Genomic DNA, 20,943 nt, shown 5'->3' with positions numbered 1-20,943 from the left:
CCAACTGGCAGGAAAGAAAAAAAGGAAATTATTTTGTTGGTTGCTCAGTGAGTAAAGCTGGCTTACCAGTGGCTGTGTTACTAAGGCCTGTATGAATGGGCACAAAGGCCAGAGTCACATGAGAAGGGGAAAAAAGGAGGAAGTTTGGATGATGTTGCCCTAGAAGTGGTGAGCTGCCGGCATGACCCAGTGGTCTCATTAAAACTCACCCAGTGCTATATGGGATTGGGACCACATAGAAGAACACACAAGTTACATCCTGCTTTAGACATTTCTCTCACTTTTTATCTTTCCTGAAACATTTAGATCTGATAACTTGCTTAAGAAACATTAACTGCTGAATATCACAGATAAAACCAAAAATGAAAACATCTCCCATTTTAATAAGCAGTGGAGCACTTGGGCCTTATTGACACAGTGCATTTCCTTTAGAAGCCACATGGAAGCTTGTTCATTGATGCTCAGAAGCAAAGAGCCAAGCCTCTGCTTTTCCAAAGCACAGCATGGAGACTCCTTAAGCCCTTAAATGCTCAGCTTCCACTTTTCAATCCCTGAGCTCCAGGAAACCATGTACAAAATGACTCTAAAGCTTTCTTCCTTCTTTCAAAGCACTCAATAAAAGCTTTCTAACTTACCAAGAACAAAAAAAGTGTTTTTACGCAGAAATTTTACAGGCCAGCCTAGTCCTTCAGCTTGCAGCTTTTGTTGTCTGGATGCATTGCGATTTCAGAAACATTTATTATTATTTATGAACTGCTTCCTTTTGCCTTTGCCCGACTGGATCCCTGCACACCAACATATGTTTTCTAAAGCTTAATGTGAAGGCAGGTCTAAGGAAGACAAAAGGTCTACAGGTACAAAACCACCCAGGTCACATTAAATTGCAGATTCCAGTGAGCACAGGTCAGAATTCACTTGGCAATTCCCCCATCTCATTAAATTAAAGCATTGCATAGCAAAGACACAAACCTTAGGCACTCACTGAATGTTTACTGTGCTTTGTTTAGCACATGAAAACATGCACACTAGGATGGGGAAGGGTCAACAGCCTGCTATTCAAATTTTGTGACAGTCAAACTCACATTCCAACTCAAGTAACCAAGAGAGCTCTAATTGAAATTACTTTTGATAGTAGCAGGACAAGATAGGACCACAAGATCCTTTGTTCTGGATGCACACTGAGCAATTATACAGAGCTACCAACACATCTGCACATATTTATTATAATGACAATTACAGCTCTTTGTAGAACTGTGATGTCATAATATGACCACATCTATTTATGCTTCTTGACTTTGTATTTTGTATGACAAAGGCTATTTTCAGAATTTGGTTGCTCTTGCAATGCTAAGGAACACAAATTAGTTTTGTTTTTTTGTTGTTGTTTTTTTTTTTTAATTACAAAAAGTGTTTTTCCTTCTAAGATACAGTAATCCAATCCCAGCAACCTGAGTCATGTACACATGCACAAAAACAAATACAACCATGGCATTAAAGCCTTTACAGTCAGTTTAACATAGCTAATAAAAAGTCTTGTATTCAATCTTTATAGAATGGATACAAGATACATATATTCATAAAAACTATCCTTAGATCAGCTGTTTCGTTCCATTGACTTAAAAGTCCTTACTCATAAGAAAATTATTTGTATTAAAAAGACTGATGGGACCTGCCATCAACTGGTAAAAGCATTTTGCATCACTTAATATGTACAACATTCACCTGTGAGACTGTCATTCTCCTAACAATGCCTTTGCTGTTACTTCAACATAAATTTCTAATCCAATTTCAACTGAAGTGAATAACAGAAGACTGATTGCAAGTTACATTCATATGCACGCTGATGTTATTTTAGAACATCTGTTAGGGACAATGCACAATAGGTCCCTTAAACCACAAAGCTTTAGTACTTTTGTATTCTGATCCCCAAGCAAAACACCCCAAGAAAGCAAAATGGAACAGAGGGAACCTCCAGGCCTCAAGTTTACACTAAGGAGATACACACCAAAGGTTTACTCCAGATTACCTTCTAGACACTAGACCAATCTCTACAAAGTGAAACAGCAATGTAACACTGTGGAAAATAGGCCTCCTTAATTAATTAATTAAATAAATATTGTGCATGGATATTTATACCAAAAAGTCATTCAGAAATGCAAATGCAAGGGATACTCAGCACATTTTACAACTGTGTAAGCACTACCCCAGAAATCTAAGCTATTTGGGTGGACATTTAAGAAAATCATTTGCAATGCCAAGTTTTTCCACTCTAATCAACTTCAATAGTGGCAGACTAATGTTACTCACAAAAAAGAAAATAAACATGCTTAATTTTGTTAATAAAAAATAATGATTTATTAGGAAAACATCCAAACATTGCCTTAGCATGCTCATAGTAATTAAACTATACTGTCACATAGCTCACTTCACTGTTACCTCCAATAATCAATGTTGACTAATTAACAATAAATCCTGTTGACTGCAAGCACACTAATGGTGACATTTCCAAAGTCAGCAGCAGCAGTTCAGAATAAGAGTGCACAGCAAAGGACCTCGCTGCTTAACCATCTTTTCCTTGTATACACGCTTTTGTAAATATGGTAAGTTACACATAAATATAACAAATTAGGAGCCATAAAATTGCCAGACACACACAAATCATGAAGGAGGAGAGCTCAAAAAAACCCCAACTCATTCCTAAGGTAAGTGTGGTATCCATGCATCAACCTCTACAAAGTTCATGGCTTTATTCCTCTTTTATTCTACTGTAAAACATTTTTTTTTAATTACACATTCCTACCATTTCCTTCTAATTTCTTAACCATCTTTTAAAATGTTATTGCACCATTGTAAATATTGGTTATTTATTTCAGTTTTAATAATATTCTTTTGTATTTTCTCCTAGATATCTCTTTCTCTCTTTTTTTTTTCCCCTCTCAGAAGTCTCTACTCTGACGTCTGAGATTTACAGCATCATTCACATACTCAGGGATTTTGATAATCTCTGCTCTTTTGTCCATATGCAGACTAACACCTTAGCTATAATATATTTCTCTAAAGTAACCTTAGACACCATTCCCTGTTTTAAAGAGACTTTCTGCCCAGTGCTTTGGCCTAAACTTAAAATAAATAAAACAATCTCTTTGACACACATACCATGCTCCCTGAACTTGAAATTACATCTGGTATATAGATGGCACACTCATAAACAAATAATATACAATGTCTGGAAATGCTGCTGTGTGCTCCATCTGGCAGCCTCTTCGGTGCCCCAAAACGGTAGCACACCTTCAACAAAAAGAGACAAAGTCAATTCTCACCTATGAAAACTGGAGAGAAAACTAAAGAGAGGGAGAAAAAGGAAAAAAGGACATAGAAGCTAACCTTGTAGTTTTAACAGTAGAGCTAAAGAGTCACTTTTCAAGACCTGTAGCTAAGGCTTAACGGGTTCAAAAAAATCAGGCCCCATAATGAAGTGAAAATTACACTCTTTTTCATAGAAGTACTTCATAGCTTTATCTAAACCCAGGAAATGTAAGAAAAGAAATAGGCAAAGGTCATGAAAAGGCTTTGACAGCAAAAGGAGAGATAATAAGGGAATGAAGGAAGAGTGCTACAGAATGGAATTAAACCCAAGCAAAATGAAGCCCTGACATCAAGTGAACGTACATTGGTTATAAAGGACCAGGAAAGCTTGGGCAAATTACTCACAGACACAGCGTCAGTGTTATAAAAAACCAAAACCTTACAATGCCACCCCTCAGCCTGCTTTTGAAGAAACTAGTGTTTTCCAGGCATGGTGGTGTCTGGAACGATGTTCAGCCAGGATCAGAAACAAGATTATGGCTACAACTGCCTAGTCAAAATGCTTTAGGGAAGTGATGATTTAACCAGAAAGGGGGTGTCTATCTGCTTCTAATATAGCGTGTTTTCTGGTTTTGTTTTTTACACAGAAACCATTTGCTCTTGCTTATGTAATCCACTGCTTTGTCTTCCTCAACAGCTCATTGATTCTGATCAACAAAACCACTAAAATATCCTCAATGTCCTAGACCAACCTGTACTACATTTTACTAGTTTTTAATCAAATACTCCTGTGTATGTTTAAGGACCTTAGTAATACGACTCACTTTTAGCTTTCCAAGATTGGGTTAAAAAGGATAATTTACCATTGACGTATATCCTCATATATTCAAATATGGTTTTGATTATCAAAGGACCAGCAGTTTTATTATATTTTGACCTCAAGTAAAAAAGTTTGACTTTGCTTCTCCCTTCTCCCAAGGATCTAGCTTCTTTTTTTCCCTGGCATGCTCCCCACTGTAATATCTAGCTTCTAAGAGAAACCCAAGCTAATAAAACAATATTTCCTTTTCATCAACACCCTCAGAAAGTAGCATACATAATTTTACAGTTGGATATAAAATAATTAATACTTTTTGCTAACTGTATAATATATGGTTAAAGGAATCAAAAGAGAAAAGAAACTAAGCTCAAAGACTTAGATTTTCTAGACTCACCTTTAAGTCTTTACATAACACCCAATTTCTTCAACTGTAGGAACATAAAAACTGGAAAAAAAAACCCATATCCCTGCCAGCCTCATAAAGTCTCGACACTTGTTTTCATGTTTAGGATCAAAAAAAGCAACCAAACTTACAAGTGAGAAGAATCCTATTTCCTACAGAAAACAGAACCATTGATAGGATTTTTGAAGAGGGCTACCTCAAATCCATCAAGAGCTACAGAAAACAAAGTGTTAACCCTCAAATGCTCAAGAAAGCCTATTTTGAAAATTTCTGAAAGCGTGAGAATATTCTGCAGGAAGTATCACTGCATGCTTGCCCTCTTCTCTTCTTCCCTGGGGATCCACTCTGGCCATGGCAGGAAACAGGCTGCTGCACCAACTGAAACCTTAGGTCTAGCTTAGCATGCCATTCTCATGCTCATAATGGATCTCTGAAAAATCAAACTGATTTCTTAGTTATCCTAAGGAAAACATTTAAAAGAGAAGCCATCTTCAAAAATTTGAGCTTTCAATCATTTCCGGAAAAAGTCACTTGCGCTGAAAGAAACACAGTGGAACCTGACAAGAGAAGCTATCTTTATCCATGAATCACACACAAATATATGACATTTATTTATTTATTTATTTATTTATTTTAAGGAATAAATAAATAAGGACAAATTCTCTTTTAGGAATATAAATGGTGGTTCTTGTCTTCTAACATACTGGATTTTTGCCTTGGTCTAAGCCAGTTACTTTGCTCGATAGGAAAAACTGTGGCACGTGAATACAAAGAAAGCTTTAGACATCTAGTTTTTGGACTAAGTTGATTTACTGCTTGGCTAATCATCAGTCACTGGTTTTGCTTCGTCATTCCATACTATACTTGGGGAAATAGTTTGGAAACAATCAACTGCCTCTTGTTCAGCTTTTATTATAAAAATAAAATCATAGAAATCTAAAATTATTTATCAAAAAAGAAAGTTGACGTTGAAATGACCATAAATATAAAGAAAAAGTAATTTCAGAAGCAAACCTAACAATTGGCTTTTTAATAGCATCAGATAAAGCATCAACATTCAGCTGTCAAAACTCAGCAATAACTAGCCCAAACTGAGAAGTTGAGATTATTCCTTTTTTTCTCCTTTAGCTCTTGTGCTTATATGTACATTAATTTAAATTTGTGTATAATTTTTAAGCAATGTATTGTACACAGAAAGCCCTTGAGGGGCTAACTACCAGCTGCCACTCATAAAGGAAGTTAAAAAAAAAAATTAGTCAGGAATACATCCATGATGTTTGTGTGAGGGAAACTGACCAAATTTTTGAAGGCATTACATACAAACGCAACAAACTGCATTTGTATGAAAATCCGTATTTTTCTGGATACTACTGTGAAAACATGGTAAAGCTAAAGGAGTTTGAAATTGCTACTGTAAGTACAATTCTAATTAGGTAGTTTTTTCAAATCCGTTATTTTTGTGTAAACAAACTACATGGTTACATATAAAAATGAGTGATAAAATGAAAATCAGAAACAGTGCCAAGAAGTAACGGATAGGCTTACTGGAAAGGTAGTACTGCTAATAATGGGGGGAAAACATGAATTAGTTTCTGCAGGTACTGACATGTTAAAAACACTTCTAAGGATTCCTTACAGGAAAAACCATCAACAGAAAACACCGAATGAAAGAACCTTTCTGTCACACTTCATTAAATTGTCCAGTATCATAAAACACCTTTAGGGAAAGGTAGTAAGTTGTTTTTTATAGTGTAATCAGTGCTGGTTTGAAGAAAGACTCCATTCCTTTATCACATACTCTCTGTAGTTAATTATTATGCAGCAAAAAGCGTCAGGAACTAACAAGAAGGTAAAAATGAATGCGTAAGCATATTGGTAGTGGGTTGCAAACATAAGTTACTCAAGTATCCGTAGATGTGTGAAGCAGGAGTATTTTTGCACTAGTTTAATTAAGGAATGAGCAAATTATAGTGACACAAGAACACTCAAACCTATTGGTTAAACTAAAATTAAATAAAAGCATTATCATATAGACAACGCTGACTCTTAAGAATGGAAGCAAACCTCATAACACATATTCTGAGTAACTGTACACTCTTGCATAGTTAAGTCTTTCAAAGTATGTGAGTAATCCAATTCTGTTGACATCCATTTTTCATAGAAAATTGGTTACAAATACTTATAGATTTCACTTATTGCATTAAATGCACATGAACACTTGTATGACAAATGCCTTCACCTAGACAGGAAATGAGTACTATGTAATATACCCTGAAAAGTCACAGTTTATCATAATTCCCATTATAAAAGCTGATGAGAAAAAACACAGGAAATTCATTCAAATAAATGAATTATTAAAAAAAAAAAGCTTTAAATCAAATGTTTTTTAAATCAAAAAAGCTTTAAATCTTGTGTAAGAACAAATTGCAATCATCTCACCTATTTTACAAGTAGAAAAATCTAATCCTGTTGGATACAGTTATCACTTATATGAGTCACTTGGCTCAGCCTCTTTTCTGATATATATATTCATACAAATTCACAGCTGTTGCTTCGATACAGATAAAATCAGAAGACAGAAACTGTTTTAAGTTGGTTTTCCCCTCCTCCATCACCAATTATTTCTTAGACTACAAAATTTAATATCAAAAGGACACAATCAGTTTGCACATAACCTGTAGAGAAAGTTGTTGTTTGTTTATTAAGATAGCCAAAACGTTATCTTAAAATAGATATGCATGGGAGGGTTGCTCTTATTTATGATGGATTCTCTTGATGAGGACAATAGTATTTATTTACTGCACTGGCCAACAGCTGCATTTTCATGTTGTCAGGTTTTTTTGAGCAATACCACCCCACTATAATATCCAGGTTACAAATCTGATACGATACTTTCCTGAAGAGTTGTCAACTGCAATTCATAAACATTCCTCCTTGCCACGTCCAACAGCTTTTACAACACTTAGAAAACTCTAACAGCAGCAACACTTATTTACCGAGGGAACCATCTACAGATACCAACTGATGGCACAAGGCCAAAAGGCTACACATCTCGCTCTCATGTAAGCGTACTCACTCCATGAATATCATCTACATACGAAACTGTGATTCTTCCAGTGACTGCTTTATATCTAAAAATATCACTGCTGAATGCTGCAATTACATCTCTCAGCTGGAGACATCTTGCTACATTATTTTCTTGAATGCATAAGATCCAGGCTCAACGGCGTGCTAATCAGCTGCACTAAACTCTAAATGGGATCTAATTAACTAGAAAACTACTCAGATTTGATTGGTGGTTCTTCTTTTTTTTTTTTTTTTTTAAGTTTGCTTTTAAATCCAAGCATATCTTAATCACCTTGCGTGCCCTCCAAAGCAACAGTCATGAAAAAGACGAGATGTTCAGAAGGAGAAAAAGCCCCTACCATTACAAAATATCCTTAGGTCCTGACATCATCTATTTAGCTTCTAAATAGCATGCTCATCCAGTAATTTCATACGGATTCTGACTTCAAAATTCCTAGTCTTAAAACTGTTCAAAGGTAGGAATTACCTATGGTGTGTGTTCTGGTCAGAGTGCAACCCTAGCCATGTGAACTATGCCTTGCAGAATTGGTCGTAAATTAAAGGGAGAAGCAGCTCCTTGTCTGCAATTTAGTTTAGGAAAGGAAACAATCCTGAGACTCATGCAAAACTCAAATCCCCCTGCACTGGAAAGTTCTCCTCCTCCTCTGCCTCCTCTCATGCTCTTAACGTTTAGCAGGGTTTGTACGAAAAAGGCTGAACACAGCAAGTGACCTCATGAGTAATTTTGTCACTAACTCAGATCGCTTCTTTTCTCTCTAATATCAAAAGTATTCAAAAAACATATAAGCAACTAAATCGAACATATGCCATAGCTTTTTTTTTTTTTTTTTTTTACTCACCTACGCAGTTATCACAAAGGCTGCAATGTGAGGCACGAGGTGGGCGGAAAATCTTGCAAGTAAAACAGTATTTTAGTTTCACTGTCTGTCCATTGATGATCACTTCTTTTGTTCTGGGAGGGGGGCGGTATCCTCCTGAACTGGAGCCATTTGCAATATCTAAACATGGAAATGCAACACATTAAGTTTTGCACACAAACTATGCTGTATACACATAATCAGCCTTGATGGCAATCTGTAGCAAGTCTCAAATTTATATGAACTCCATATTAATAGACTTAAACTACATTTTTTTTTTCCTTCTCATTCTCCTAAAATAAGCACTTGTGCAGATAGCAAAGAGATGATCACAAACAGCATCCAAACCAACTGATTTGAATTAAAGAGAAAAAAAGAAACACTCAAATCCAAGTCTCAAAAGCTGAAAGCTACCTAGATCACCACATTTCTATGCTGTCATATCCCCTAGTAGTTCATGAAGAATACATTACAGACAACTATGGCTATTGGTACAGGATGGTTGAAAACAGATGTTTTTCCAAAATACTTTATTTAGTTTGACCTTGAAAGATAAGTTTGCTCCAAGGAAGATACTCATCTCTGAAAATGAGAGTGGACTGACCAGCAAGAAAGGAAAACATTTCAGATGGCAATTTCAAGAACATCCTCTGGACAAGTTCTCTCATTAAATTCCTTAATTTTGGGGGAAACTTGGTAATTAGTCTTTTCTTGACAGGTGCTGTTCTTCAAAATGAGAAAAGCTACCTTTTAAACAGGAATTTACTTTAAATAATAATAAAAAAACCCTAACTTTTTAATCCTGAAAGGGAAAATAACAGAGGTTGTAGGCCCAATCTGGTACAGCATCTACGCATTTGCTTAAGCATCAGCAGCACTGTCACCAGACCTAGGCATATGGTATAAGTAAGACCAACCAATCATCATTTTAACATCTCAAACACTGATACAATGGAGCACATTTACAGATCTTGCTTTTCTGACATTTAAAATCTACCCCCCAATTTTACTTTTATAAAATTTGAAGGTTTTTTTTTTTTCCCTCCCCTCCTCCCCCAAAATAATTTCCAACCAACTCATGGGGTAAAAGTGGTGGGGTTTGGGCTTTCTTTTTGATTTTAGAGCTTCAGCATTCGTTTTTCCAGTAACTAAAGGACTGATTAGGCTACATCAAAGTTCAGTTCTGTCCTTTAAATGCTCCCAAGCTGAGCTATGTACTGTGACAGGTGAACATGTACAAACAGTACTTTTCTCTTCACACACCCGTTCTCGTACAATCACAATCAAATAAGACCACAGAAGCGACAAAACAATTTTTACTTTCCGACAGGAAGATCAGTAAAACCAATAGGAAAACAAAGATAATTATTTTCCAGTACGTGACTGAAACTGCATTGCAAAGTCAGGGTCACCTGCACAGTTGCTTTAACGTGTCCCAGCCTGCTCACCCACTCACTAAGCATGCATCAGTAGGAGCATCTGTGGGATGCCACTGTGAATTTGACCACTGAAACAACTGCACTTCAGAAAACTTTCTTGGAGAAGGAGGATGGAAGGAAGCAATAGCTGCATGTATGGGTACCAGGATATGAAGCATTCCTGAGGGGAAAGAAGTGGTGGGTACTGAAGAAACAGCTGCTGAGACCCTGCCAAGGTGCGCGGAGCCTGTTGGATCTGACCCAGTCCCTGCTCTGTTGCTGGGATGCTGAGCCAGGCCCTATGATCTGCACGTGGAAGCAGAGGTTGCTGTGTGGCTCCCCCAGCAATCGATAATACTGATTTTGACCTCGAGGCCAGTACTACTTGCCATAGTATTTATGATTTAATAAGTATTGTAGTGTAAGCTACTAGTGTGGCTGTATGTCAAAGCGTATTTCTACAATAAAAGCTGTTTGATGTGCAATATGGACATTATCTTAAGTTTCCTAGTTTTTTCATGCTTCTGCTGCTTAAAAGAAACGTAGTTAAACGACTGATTTTAAAGCACTCTAAGCAGATACGTGAATTTGATTAGGTCAGTAGGAGTAATTTAATTTCTTCAGGTTACACCGAGAACCATTTTTTGTGTGCATATTGTTGCCCTTATTACACATTGGTTTGAGTCAAGTAACTTTTTGTTTTTGTTTTATTATTCAAAACTAAGCTGAAAAGACATTCTTCTGAGGGTGTAGCATAAGTGCACTTATACTGTATAAAGCTTTGCAGAGACGCAGGGAAAACAGGGAAGAATTTCTTATAATTGTGGAGTTATGTTTAAAGAAAATCTTTCATATTTACAGAGAACATTTTTTCTCTGCAGAACAAGTTATATGCTTTGTGAAATGAGGAAATAACTTGTAGGAGGAGTAGTAGTCCACATGAGACAATATCATGCTTTTTAGGGGAGAAAACTGTCAAAAGTCATGGTTATGAAAATCCTCTATTGCTGATTTTAGTTGCTATCACTGTAAAAGATAAATATGCTTCCATGTGCCATACCTTTAGTGATATCATCATACGGAAGCTTGTAATACCCTTAGTCTTTATATAAATCCATGGACCTTATAAAACACAGGGTTATGTTCATTTCTGACAATAAGGGTCAAGACAGACTACTAAGACGTGAACACAAATGTAGGTCATTAGCCCTAGTTTAGTTTTCATCCAAACATGTTCATGACTACTAGTTCATCGATAAAGCAATGTTTTCCGTTTGATACTTAGAGTCAAACTGAGGTATACAATTGCAGCTTTCAATACTGTTTAGAAATCCTAATGCACTGAATTTTGTGAAATAACACTAACTTTTTTTTTTTCTCTCAGAGAATGTTACTCGGAAATGACTTTCATATCACAGTCTAGGTGAATTCGCTTTTTCCCCCTCTTGACTCATTTATTCATAAAAAATCCATAGCAACTGAAAAAACAAAACAAAACAAAACAAAAAAAACCTTTCAGAAGTTCAGAAAGTCCCCTGTATTTACTTTATTTTAAAATGTGCTCTGGCAGAATCTCAAAGGCAACTTTCCTTTCCTCTGGTGCAAAAAGGGAGACTACTGGCCAGCCTGTTACACTTACAATGCTGGTTTTCTAAGAGGATTTCCTTCCTAACCTGTGCCATGAAGTTCAAGTTCACAGAGACAGCCAATCCCAGCTCTCTAACTGAGGCAAATTAATCTGAAAATCCAAGTGCAAAAGCTGATGCAAATTAAATTAATGAAAACAGTCTTGCTGATTTTCCACGGAGTCAGAATTTTCCCCACGATCCTAAATTGCACAATCAAACCTGAAAGACTCAGTCATTCTGTTTACTAACTTTTTCTTTTTTTCTGGAAACAACAACCAGGCAAAGTCAAATGTGTTTGGATTTAATCAGATTTATCTACCCTGCGTGTGCAAAACATGCCCTGTCCTCGTCTCACAATGATTTTCAGACTGCAATTAATCTTCAGTTGGACTGCTCACACTTGTGTTCTAACACAGGCAAATCTTTTAATATATGTGGTCCCTTTAATGTATAATGAGATTAACCTTCACAGAATCACCTTCCCCAAATAAACCTCCGTTTGACCACTGCTTTTTACATTTTTCTCTTCCAATCCACTACTGATGCAGTTAGGCAAGCTATTTTACAAGAAGGGTAAAATTCTCCCACTAATAGAATTGCTTTCCATCCTCCATGGTACTTTGCTGTGAAAAATTTTATAAAACTTATCTAGCAGCATTAAAAGTTGATGCACTAGATGGGGCTCCATCATTTTTATTTTAGGGAAAAAAAAACACAACACACACACACAAAGGACACAATCCATATCCTTGTAGGACCAAGGTATCAGAACTGCTGCAAGAAACTTGCTTCATGTATTTAATGGAGACAGCAGTCCCAAAACCTTCTAATATATAACATACTCCACGTACTTCTCTCAAATTATACTAATTACTAATGTGAGGTGCTGTTTAGATGAGAGACAGAAGCTGGAATTTTGTATACATACAGGATCCTTCCACTCAAACATTTGCTATTTTGGTCAATTTTCCTAAGATCTTAGGAACATACACTCATGCTTTAAAAGGTCTCTCCACATTTTCTTGATACAAACGTACCAATGCAAGGTTTACTGTCAACTGTAAAGTGACAATTTCAATCTTTAATCATTAGAAGAATTAGTATCTATGAATATTTGTAATGTTTCCTACTGAGGAAAACAGAAGGCAATGAGAAAACTTTGTGTATGACCTACAACATCTGAAGAACAACAACAAATCAAAAATCTGCAAAAATATAAAATTCCTCTAAGAAATGTCTTCTCTGTGTTGAACCATGTTGAACATTCTCTGTTGAATTTAAGCTACGTACTCAACAATTGGAGGTTCAAGAGGAAGAGTCATTTTATAAAGTGAAAAGAACTGAAATAACGTTTGTCTGTTTCCAGACAGTAATCTCAGGGACAAACAATACTGTGAACCTGGCTTAGACAGCCACTAGCAGCTGCTAACTGCATTCTTCACATAATTCTTCATCTGATAGGCAACAAGAAATACTGACCAAGTACTGCTCCCGACTTTAGATAAAAGACTTACTGCCTTGACTTTGGAAAACGCTACACGTTATTTTCTGAAGAGCTGCACTGCATCATCTTCTTTAGGTCTAAAATTATGTGAAATGTATTCTCACTCCCAGAAGTAAACGTGATCTTCAGTGATTTGCTGAGGGAAAGAAGCATTGAGTCCAAGAGTGTTCTGAAAGCCTTGCTTAATGTACAGTGTAGTTTTATTAGATTTATTTTATGAATGTTGTTTAAAGCATGCAATATCAGGCATGACAGTTAAGCTGGTATCCCATCTTGGGAGAAAGGGGAAAACATAAGCAAGTTGCACTCATAAGCAGTATTTCTTTAGGCTATTGTGCAATTCTCTGAAATGCCTATGTTGTGGTGGCCACACAGATTTAATTTTACAAGGCTCTAAGGAAATCAGACTGTGCATTTCAAAACAAATGAAAGACAGGAGGGGGAACTGCGGAGAAGTCTCAAATGCAGTCTTAAGCATCAATGAAAATGAGAGAGACAAAACAAAAGGAACCCTCAGAGATGGCATGCTGATGTAGCTAACATACTGAGTTCAGGGCTTTTGGAAGGACAAGAAAGAAAGTGAGCAGAAACCAAACTGCTTCTACAGAATAAATTGTGAGGATACACATAAGTTAAAGACAGTTACTCTGAAGAAAATTCCCAAGTATTTCTTATTATATATGGGCTTTTTTAAGGAAAGAAAGGAAGGAAAAATCAAAGTGGCAATCTTTTTATTTATCTGCATCACTCATCTGATGCAAATAAATACAAATATAGTAGAAGAATTGTTAAATCTTACATGCATCAAGTGTACAAATGATTTCCCATCTGTAAAACCCATTCTGATGGGTTTGGTTATTCTTTCACACCTTCATATTTAGAAGTATATTATCTTAGAAACATTTTTTTTTCAATTTTTGAAGACCACTCCACACTAAATGAATCACAAATGACAAAAATTATGACTGCAAAGAGGTTATGAAATTCCAACTGATAAAGATTTGTGAAATTCAGTGTTGATAATGAAATGTAATGCACACAGGACTAAACAAAACTATTTATTATGCTATAAAAATGTATCTTGGAACTACTGCGGCCATTACAACAGAAAAGCTGCTCAATACTCAACTGTGGTTAAAAAGCAATGAAAGGTAGAAAATATGATGGGCTGGTGTTACACTAATGCACAATGCTTCTTTATACTGAAGACTTACAGAATCCTGCTTCCTGAATCTTAAGTGATATAGAAGCAATTGAACTAAAACAGAAAAATTGGAAAAGAAGATCAAATGTGTGGAACAGTTTTCGTACCAGAGAAGATTACACAAATAATGCACTCTCAGGCTTGAGAACAGATGACTGACTGAAGATGTAAAATAGAAAAAGAAAAAGCACAGGAGCAACTGTTCAACGTCAGGAAAAGAATTACTTGGTGTCAAATGAAATAATCAGGCAGCACTTAAAAAGAAGCAGCAGTACTTCTTGTCTAACTTGCAAACTCAAAATCTAAATAGCATTCCAAGTTTCATCAACTTCAGAAAAAAAAAAAAAAGACAGACAAATTAATAAAGAACAAAACCCTATTAAAAAAAAATAAATATATACAACCCTTAACTTTAGAAGTCCCTAACATGTAGGTTATGGGGAGCAAAGAGGGTACAGCAGGGCTCCTCAATTCATTCAGTTCATGTCACTTGTCACTATCACAGATCAGACATCAGGCTAGATGGACTACTGATCTGGTCATGTAGGGCTGCTCCTGGTTTCATGTGCCCATACATACAACAGCCCTTCTCAATACAGTATGTTATGGGATCACAGAACCCATGCTTATACACACCATGAAAAAAATACAATTGTTTTCTTTTCCAAGGCAACACCAAGAAAGTTTTTTTCATGAAAATTATAATTAAGTAAAAATACTACGTAAACAATTTTAGTTTCTCATTTGGAAAAAAAATAAAAATTAATAGGTCCTGCTGCATTTGACTAAGATTATGGCACTTTAATAGTAAATAACTACATTATCTCCACTGATTTTGCATTATACGAATCTCATGCACCTAGTTGCTTTTGTTCTATATTATAAGAAAAAAATACACTGTTTTAAGACCTATGCTTCTTTCCACTCCTAGACCAAACAAATACAAACATATTCTTAAATATTTCCTTATAGGTCATGTTTTCTTTGTTTCTCTTTCTTGCTGTCTTCCTCTTGAGCATCTACACATCGGGTAAAAAAAATGGACAGTGAACTGAGCCTTCATTATGACTAAGTAGTGCAGAATGGTACCTCTCCTGGTTTATATATGATTATTCTTCTCATGCATCACCAAACAATTTTCCTTTTTTATCATGGAATCACAATCTGTTTGTGGATAAAACTCAAGTCCCCTTTTACTCTACCATTCACTAGCTAGAATCCTTTTTGTATTTCATTTGCATTTCTAATCATACATTTTTTACTTGTTCGTTACATTTGCTAAGACTATTTAGAGTATAAAAAATAAATCAATCAATCACTTGCAAATCCCCCCAGCCCAGCATCATCTTCAGAGTCAAGCATATTCCCTTTTTCTTGAGCCCATAATCAGTCTCTGCAAGATCATACTTTATCACTTACTGTTTGCCACTGAGAGTATATTTTTGGAAAGGTGCTCACTGACTTTGTTGTAACTTCATCTAGACCTTATTTCCAAAATCTGCATGGAAAAAATCCTATGCAGGACCATATCAAGAGCTCTGTTACAGTCAAAATTTAGCTTATCTGCTTCTTGTTTTCCACTAAGACAGTTACTCCGTCAACGAAGGGCATTGTTTCAGTTACAATTGACTTTTCTTGAAATACTATGCTGCTCATTTCAAGCCTTAAATGGCCACAACCCCACTGCAGCCCCAATTCTTAGAGCTTTATCATTTCAGTTTACCCTGTCTTTCCAGAGATTAAATAGTTTCCAGAAATATAAGATACCCATATAGTAGAATATCTAATAGGCAGATATACATACAGCATAATAGATAGTTTGCTTTGCCTTTTTTTTTTTTTTTTTTTTTAAAAAACCTCTTAACTACTATTTTCCTCACTGACCTGCATTTCCTATCAGCAGGCTGTGCAGTTTCTCTCCTGAGATCAAAGCAGTGTTGAATACTTCAGATTCCCTTCTGGTAATCTCTCATTTCCAAATTACTTAGCATGCATTCAGCTTCTTTCTTCCTCTAATGGAGCCCATCCTGTCATCTTGTAATGTTCCTAGCTAGTTTTAACAAACATTTCTTTCTCTACTTTTGACTTTCTGACACTTTTACTACAGGCTTGTGCCACCTCTTTTGACTCATCTTTGAAATTGTCTCCATTTCTGATATAAGTACTTTTTGTACTATTTTGGCCATCTTTTTATTTATCTGCATCACCCATCCAAATCAAATAAATACAAATATTGTAGAAGATAACAGTAGTACAGCCAGAATGGCCTCTGGCTACTCTTCCCAACCCATCTCTCTATATGAGCATAGCTTGCTGGTTTGCATTTAAAATAATATATCAATATAATAGTTATGAAAATATTTTTCAATAACAGAGCTCTTTTTCACTGTGGGGATATTCTTAGTTTTATGCAATTCCTTTTGCAGAAGGATTCATTAAAATTATCAAACTTATTCTTCTCCATAAGATTTGCCATAAGCCCTCACATTTGGGAACTTGAGCCCCAGACTCCACACTTGTTGTCAGTATAGTTCCTCATTTCAAGACTCTGTTGGCCCTTTTTGGAAGACCACCAGTTTTGCTGCTAAAGAAAAGACCATGTTTTTGATCAGCTCAGTGGTCTGTGCCTGTGAAGCAAGTTTTGTGCTGCCATATTTTTTTAAAGCAAATTTAAAAGCAAGTTCTGAAACACCTCCACACGGAAACATCTTGAGTCCCCTAATCAACTTTTTAATATTATCCTGGATGCTAGAAAAAAAAAAATCACCAAATTTATACTTTTCATTTTTTTATCTAAATCTCTGTATCTGACAGTCACTTTCTGTGAGGCAGAAATTATTATTGTCAGCCGCTTATTTGAAATGATCTGTTTCCTGACATAGATGAATGTGTCTTTGAACACAGGGGAAATAAACAATTATCTGAACAGGAACTGCTGCCTGTATTTTGGATTAAAGCTGGGACCTTATTCTAGGAAAAAGATTCCATGAGACAGCTTAAATGAAACTAGACAGCAACACTGATTAGGAAAAGCTATCAAATGAATACTTCATTATATTTTTCTGTATTTTTAAACATTTAACATCAACAACAAAAGACTTGGTAAGTTTTTGTACTCTAAGGTATGTTTTTTATTGTGAAGTTTGCAGATGATTGAGTTAGATGATTCAACAACTTCAGAAACTCAGATGAACAGCAAGCACATTAATACCGCTGTCGTAGAGACTTTTAAGAAAGGAGCTGAAACATGGCACAGGCTGAAGCCTTTGAGCTTGGCACACAACTTTTTCTGTACAAATCTTGGCAGATGGGGCACAAGGAGGGTCATAATTCATATATCTGCAGCAGCAGCTTGTTACAAGCTACAGAGTTAACTTTCATATTTCTTTACTGTAGAGCACAGAAGTACTCCACCACTCCAGAGAAGCCAAGGATGCCACATTCGATGAGAAGTGGGTTCACTGGAGACTGCTGCCAGTGAGCACTTGGGGCAAGAAACCTGGCTCTGCTTCCCACTACCTCAACACGAAAGAGGAGGCGAGTCATGGAAGCAGGGCTGAGCAGAAATAGAAGAAAGAGAGCAGATCTCAGGGTGTATGTGCCTAACAGATGCAGCAGGAATAAGAGGCAGAAGAGAGCTATGAAAAGGGCTCATCACCAGAAAGCATGGGATGTTCCACAAACAGGAACCAAAACCCACTGGTAAAGCATGCCCTCAGCCTACCCTACTGTCAAGGCATAGATCGTGCCATGAAGGAATCGCTTATCAGTTATTTTAATAGCCCTGCAGACTGAAGGAAATTACAGAAAGAAATAAAAATTATTAATAAACATTGCTTATAAGTCAAGTACTCCCCAAATGATATTAAGGTAAGTGGGCTAGAGATCATCTGTCCAACCTGAATTTGAACCCATCAAGAATATCTTTTGTAAATATAATAATTAATTCCATGACATTGTTTTGGATCTCTATTTTTACTAAAGCCTGTTAGAACCAGCCACCGCTGCTCTCCAACATACATGTCCAATCCAGCCCGGAAAAATTCACTCTTCGCTTTTCATTTTGACAAGCACATACATAAAACCCACAAAAACACCGTGCTGAGACAGACGAGCAAGTTGCTGCAGGTCGCAAGCTTCCCCAGTTCAGCCCCATAGTCCCTACCAGTCTGTGCAGGTGTTCTCTGCCAACGCTGGGAATGAGCACAGCTCCCCCCACCCAGCAGCTGACACCTGATGGTGGATGCCAGGAGCAAAGGTCTGGAAGTAAAAGGCCCTCACAGACACACTACAGACCTTTTCCGAACAACCACAAAATACACATATGTGTATGATGTGATGGTTTTTTTTTTAGGTTCAAGTAAGTTAAAACAGTCTTTAAAAGTTTTAAACTTTTACTTGTTAAATGTACTGTTGTGACTGGAGGCAGCTACTGTGCCTTACTGTAGTGTTGCACCCATATTAAGTTCACACAGAAGCTTTTTCAATGAGTAACAGGAATCAACATTTTTATAGCGAATTTCTGAAACTGTTAAAGTTGTCAGCAGCACAGGAAACAATTTAGGATGGGAAGGTGCCAGCCCTCTAAACTAGAGGAATGCTAAAAAGCTCCTTCCCTCACTGCCCTCCAGAATAAAAGAAAGTCATAAATTAAACTTTTATAATTATCTGGGAAACAATCCCAGCCCTGTGTCTGGGGGAACTCCGTAAACACAGACCAGTGAAAGTATGTGAATAAAGCCCAAAGGAAACAAAAGCTATCAATAGCTAGGAACGCTGTTGTAAGGAACCAAATTTAAATCAAACCCTGAAGCAATGGAGATCTCCAGGAATCTTCCGAGTTTGAATAACGCCCGGAGCAGTAGCAACTAGCTGCTTTATTTGCCTGTGTGATAGAAAAGCTAGGGTTTTGTTTGCACAGTATCTGAATAAAAAATCCTGGGTGCGGTCACCGCTTTCCTTCATCTGGAGCACAGGGACACCAACCAACTCTCCCAGCCAGCCAAAGCACTTCTTGGAACAACCTGTGGTAACTTGTTTCTGTGTCAAGGCCCTCATAACAAGAAGCACATTGTTACAGTGCTGCCTTCTGCCTTATCTCTCCAGGGTTTTACTATTCAAAGAACACGTATCTCCTCCTTTTGGATTCTTTTTTGCATCTTTATAACCAGTGGATTAAGAAAACAATGCATCTAAGACACTTTCTGTGCCAACTAGCAAGCATTCAAAATACCTGATCCTTCAAACGGGGACAAGAACACACCCAGTTGGTATTCATAAGCCTGTTTATATTCCTGCTGCTCTACAAAAACAGAGAATTAAATTGCACATCATAAAAACCCTAAAGTGACTATTACACCACAGCCGTTTCAAAACCATAGATTCAATTAAGTATTACATATATGAATACTGGATATAAAACCTGAAGAATTCATTTGCTGTGCTTCAATTGGGGCAATCCCTTAATAAAAGCATATTTAAAACATGAGCTCCAGAATGCCCCTGCATTTCACCAAGTAGCTGGGTATAGTAGTGAAAAATACCTGTCACAGCAAGATAGCTAAATGCTAATAGCTACACTTCAACAGCTTGCTTGCAATCTCTTTTAACAGACCACTATCATTATTACCTTTATATGTAATTACAGAAAAGGTGCATTTCCATGAGAAAGCCTGGCTGCTTTACATAAAATGAACAGGCTATACAAGTTTTTGTTCAGAACAATTTTTTTTTCCTCATCTGCACCATCATTATTATTGCAGGTAGATAATCAGAGAGTAAATTTCAGTAGCACCTTCATTAATGGATTTTAATTTCATCTTCCTTAACCGTTTCAAGAAATTCAAAGAAAGACACAGAAAAGGAAAAGCACCTTAGGAAGTGACAGTGCCTAAATGGATACCACTGTTCTTTCCAGCTTTTCTTACTCTCCTCTCTATTCCTCTCAAATGAAGGTGTAAAAACCTGTTGACTGGGAGAATTTTATTTCATTAGTTTTGAAACAGTTTAAAGAATTACAGCTATGATTTTCTATAGCTGAACTCTCAGTCATCAGTGTAGGTGGCTCAATTCAAAGCACCAAACCTGCCTTTCTCTTCTAGACTCTGGACCATTTTATTTTACACAGCACACGCTTCTCAGAAGGGTAAGCAACAGAAGGGTTATTCTTACTTTAACCAGAGTTAAGATAACTTTCCTCACCAAATACCAAATTCTTCACACACAGCTACGCTCCGACTTTTCCTTACAATGACCTCACATTAGAGTAGGCACAAATTCTTCTTCATCTGGCTAGATGTCACCTTCTTCCTGTCATGGCAATGTCAGCTGGCTCTGGGTTCTGCACAATTACTCCAAGCAATGAATAAAAACAATACAGATTGTCTTACTGAAATATGAATGCCAACAGAACACTCTATAGTTTTTAAAAAGCTATATGGATCTAAAAAAATTGGTGAACTGCACATCAGACTTTGCAAACCCATAGGGGAAATATTTCTTCTCACGAAGTTCAACCCCCCAAAAGCCTCAAACCTACACATAGAATACAAGGAGCAAGTAAAAAATAGCTGCTGTACCTAGTATGTTGCAAAAGCATTGGCTTCACTTCATTGAATTACAGAAAATGCTGTTTGTTATAAAAACCCCTTTCTATCCTATGGCTTAGCAGACTGTAATAGCTGAGTTCAGGACCTTCCAAATCTGGTGAAAGAAAA

General features: G+C 36.6%; 1 protein-coding gene across 5 annotated transcripts in view; it reads right to left on the bottom strand.

The window, feature by feature from the left end:
- ZDHHC14 (zDHHC palmitoyltransferase 14) overlaps positions 1-20,943 on the bottom strand; it is a 107,160-nt gene that overhangs the window by 27,718 nt on the left and 58,499 nt on the right. For all 5 annotated transcript variants that reach the window (XR_011808336.1, XM_027454401.3, XM_027454403.3 and 2 more), the window contains exon 3: positions 8,456-8,614. Coding sequence is in view for 4 of the 5 variants with exons in the window: in XM_027454401.3 (XP_027310202.1) it covers positions 8,456-8,614 (159 nt within the window). In the remaining variant the exon portion in view is untranslated. The remainder of the gene's footprint in view (positions 1-8,455; positions 8,615-20,943) is intronic.

This window comes from Anas platyrhynchos, chromosome 3 (genome assembly GCF_047663525.1).
Source record: "Anas platyrhynchos isolate ZD024472 breed Pekin duck chromosome 3, IASCAAS_PekinDuck_T2T, whole genome shotgun sequence".
NCBI lineage: Eukaryota > Metazoa > Chordata > Aves > Anseriformes > Anatidae > Anas > Anas platyrhynchos.
The sequence above is the reverse complement of the archived record's forward strand: the minus strand, read 5'-3'. Positions and strand labels throughout refer to the sequence as shown.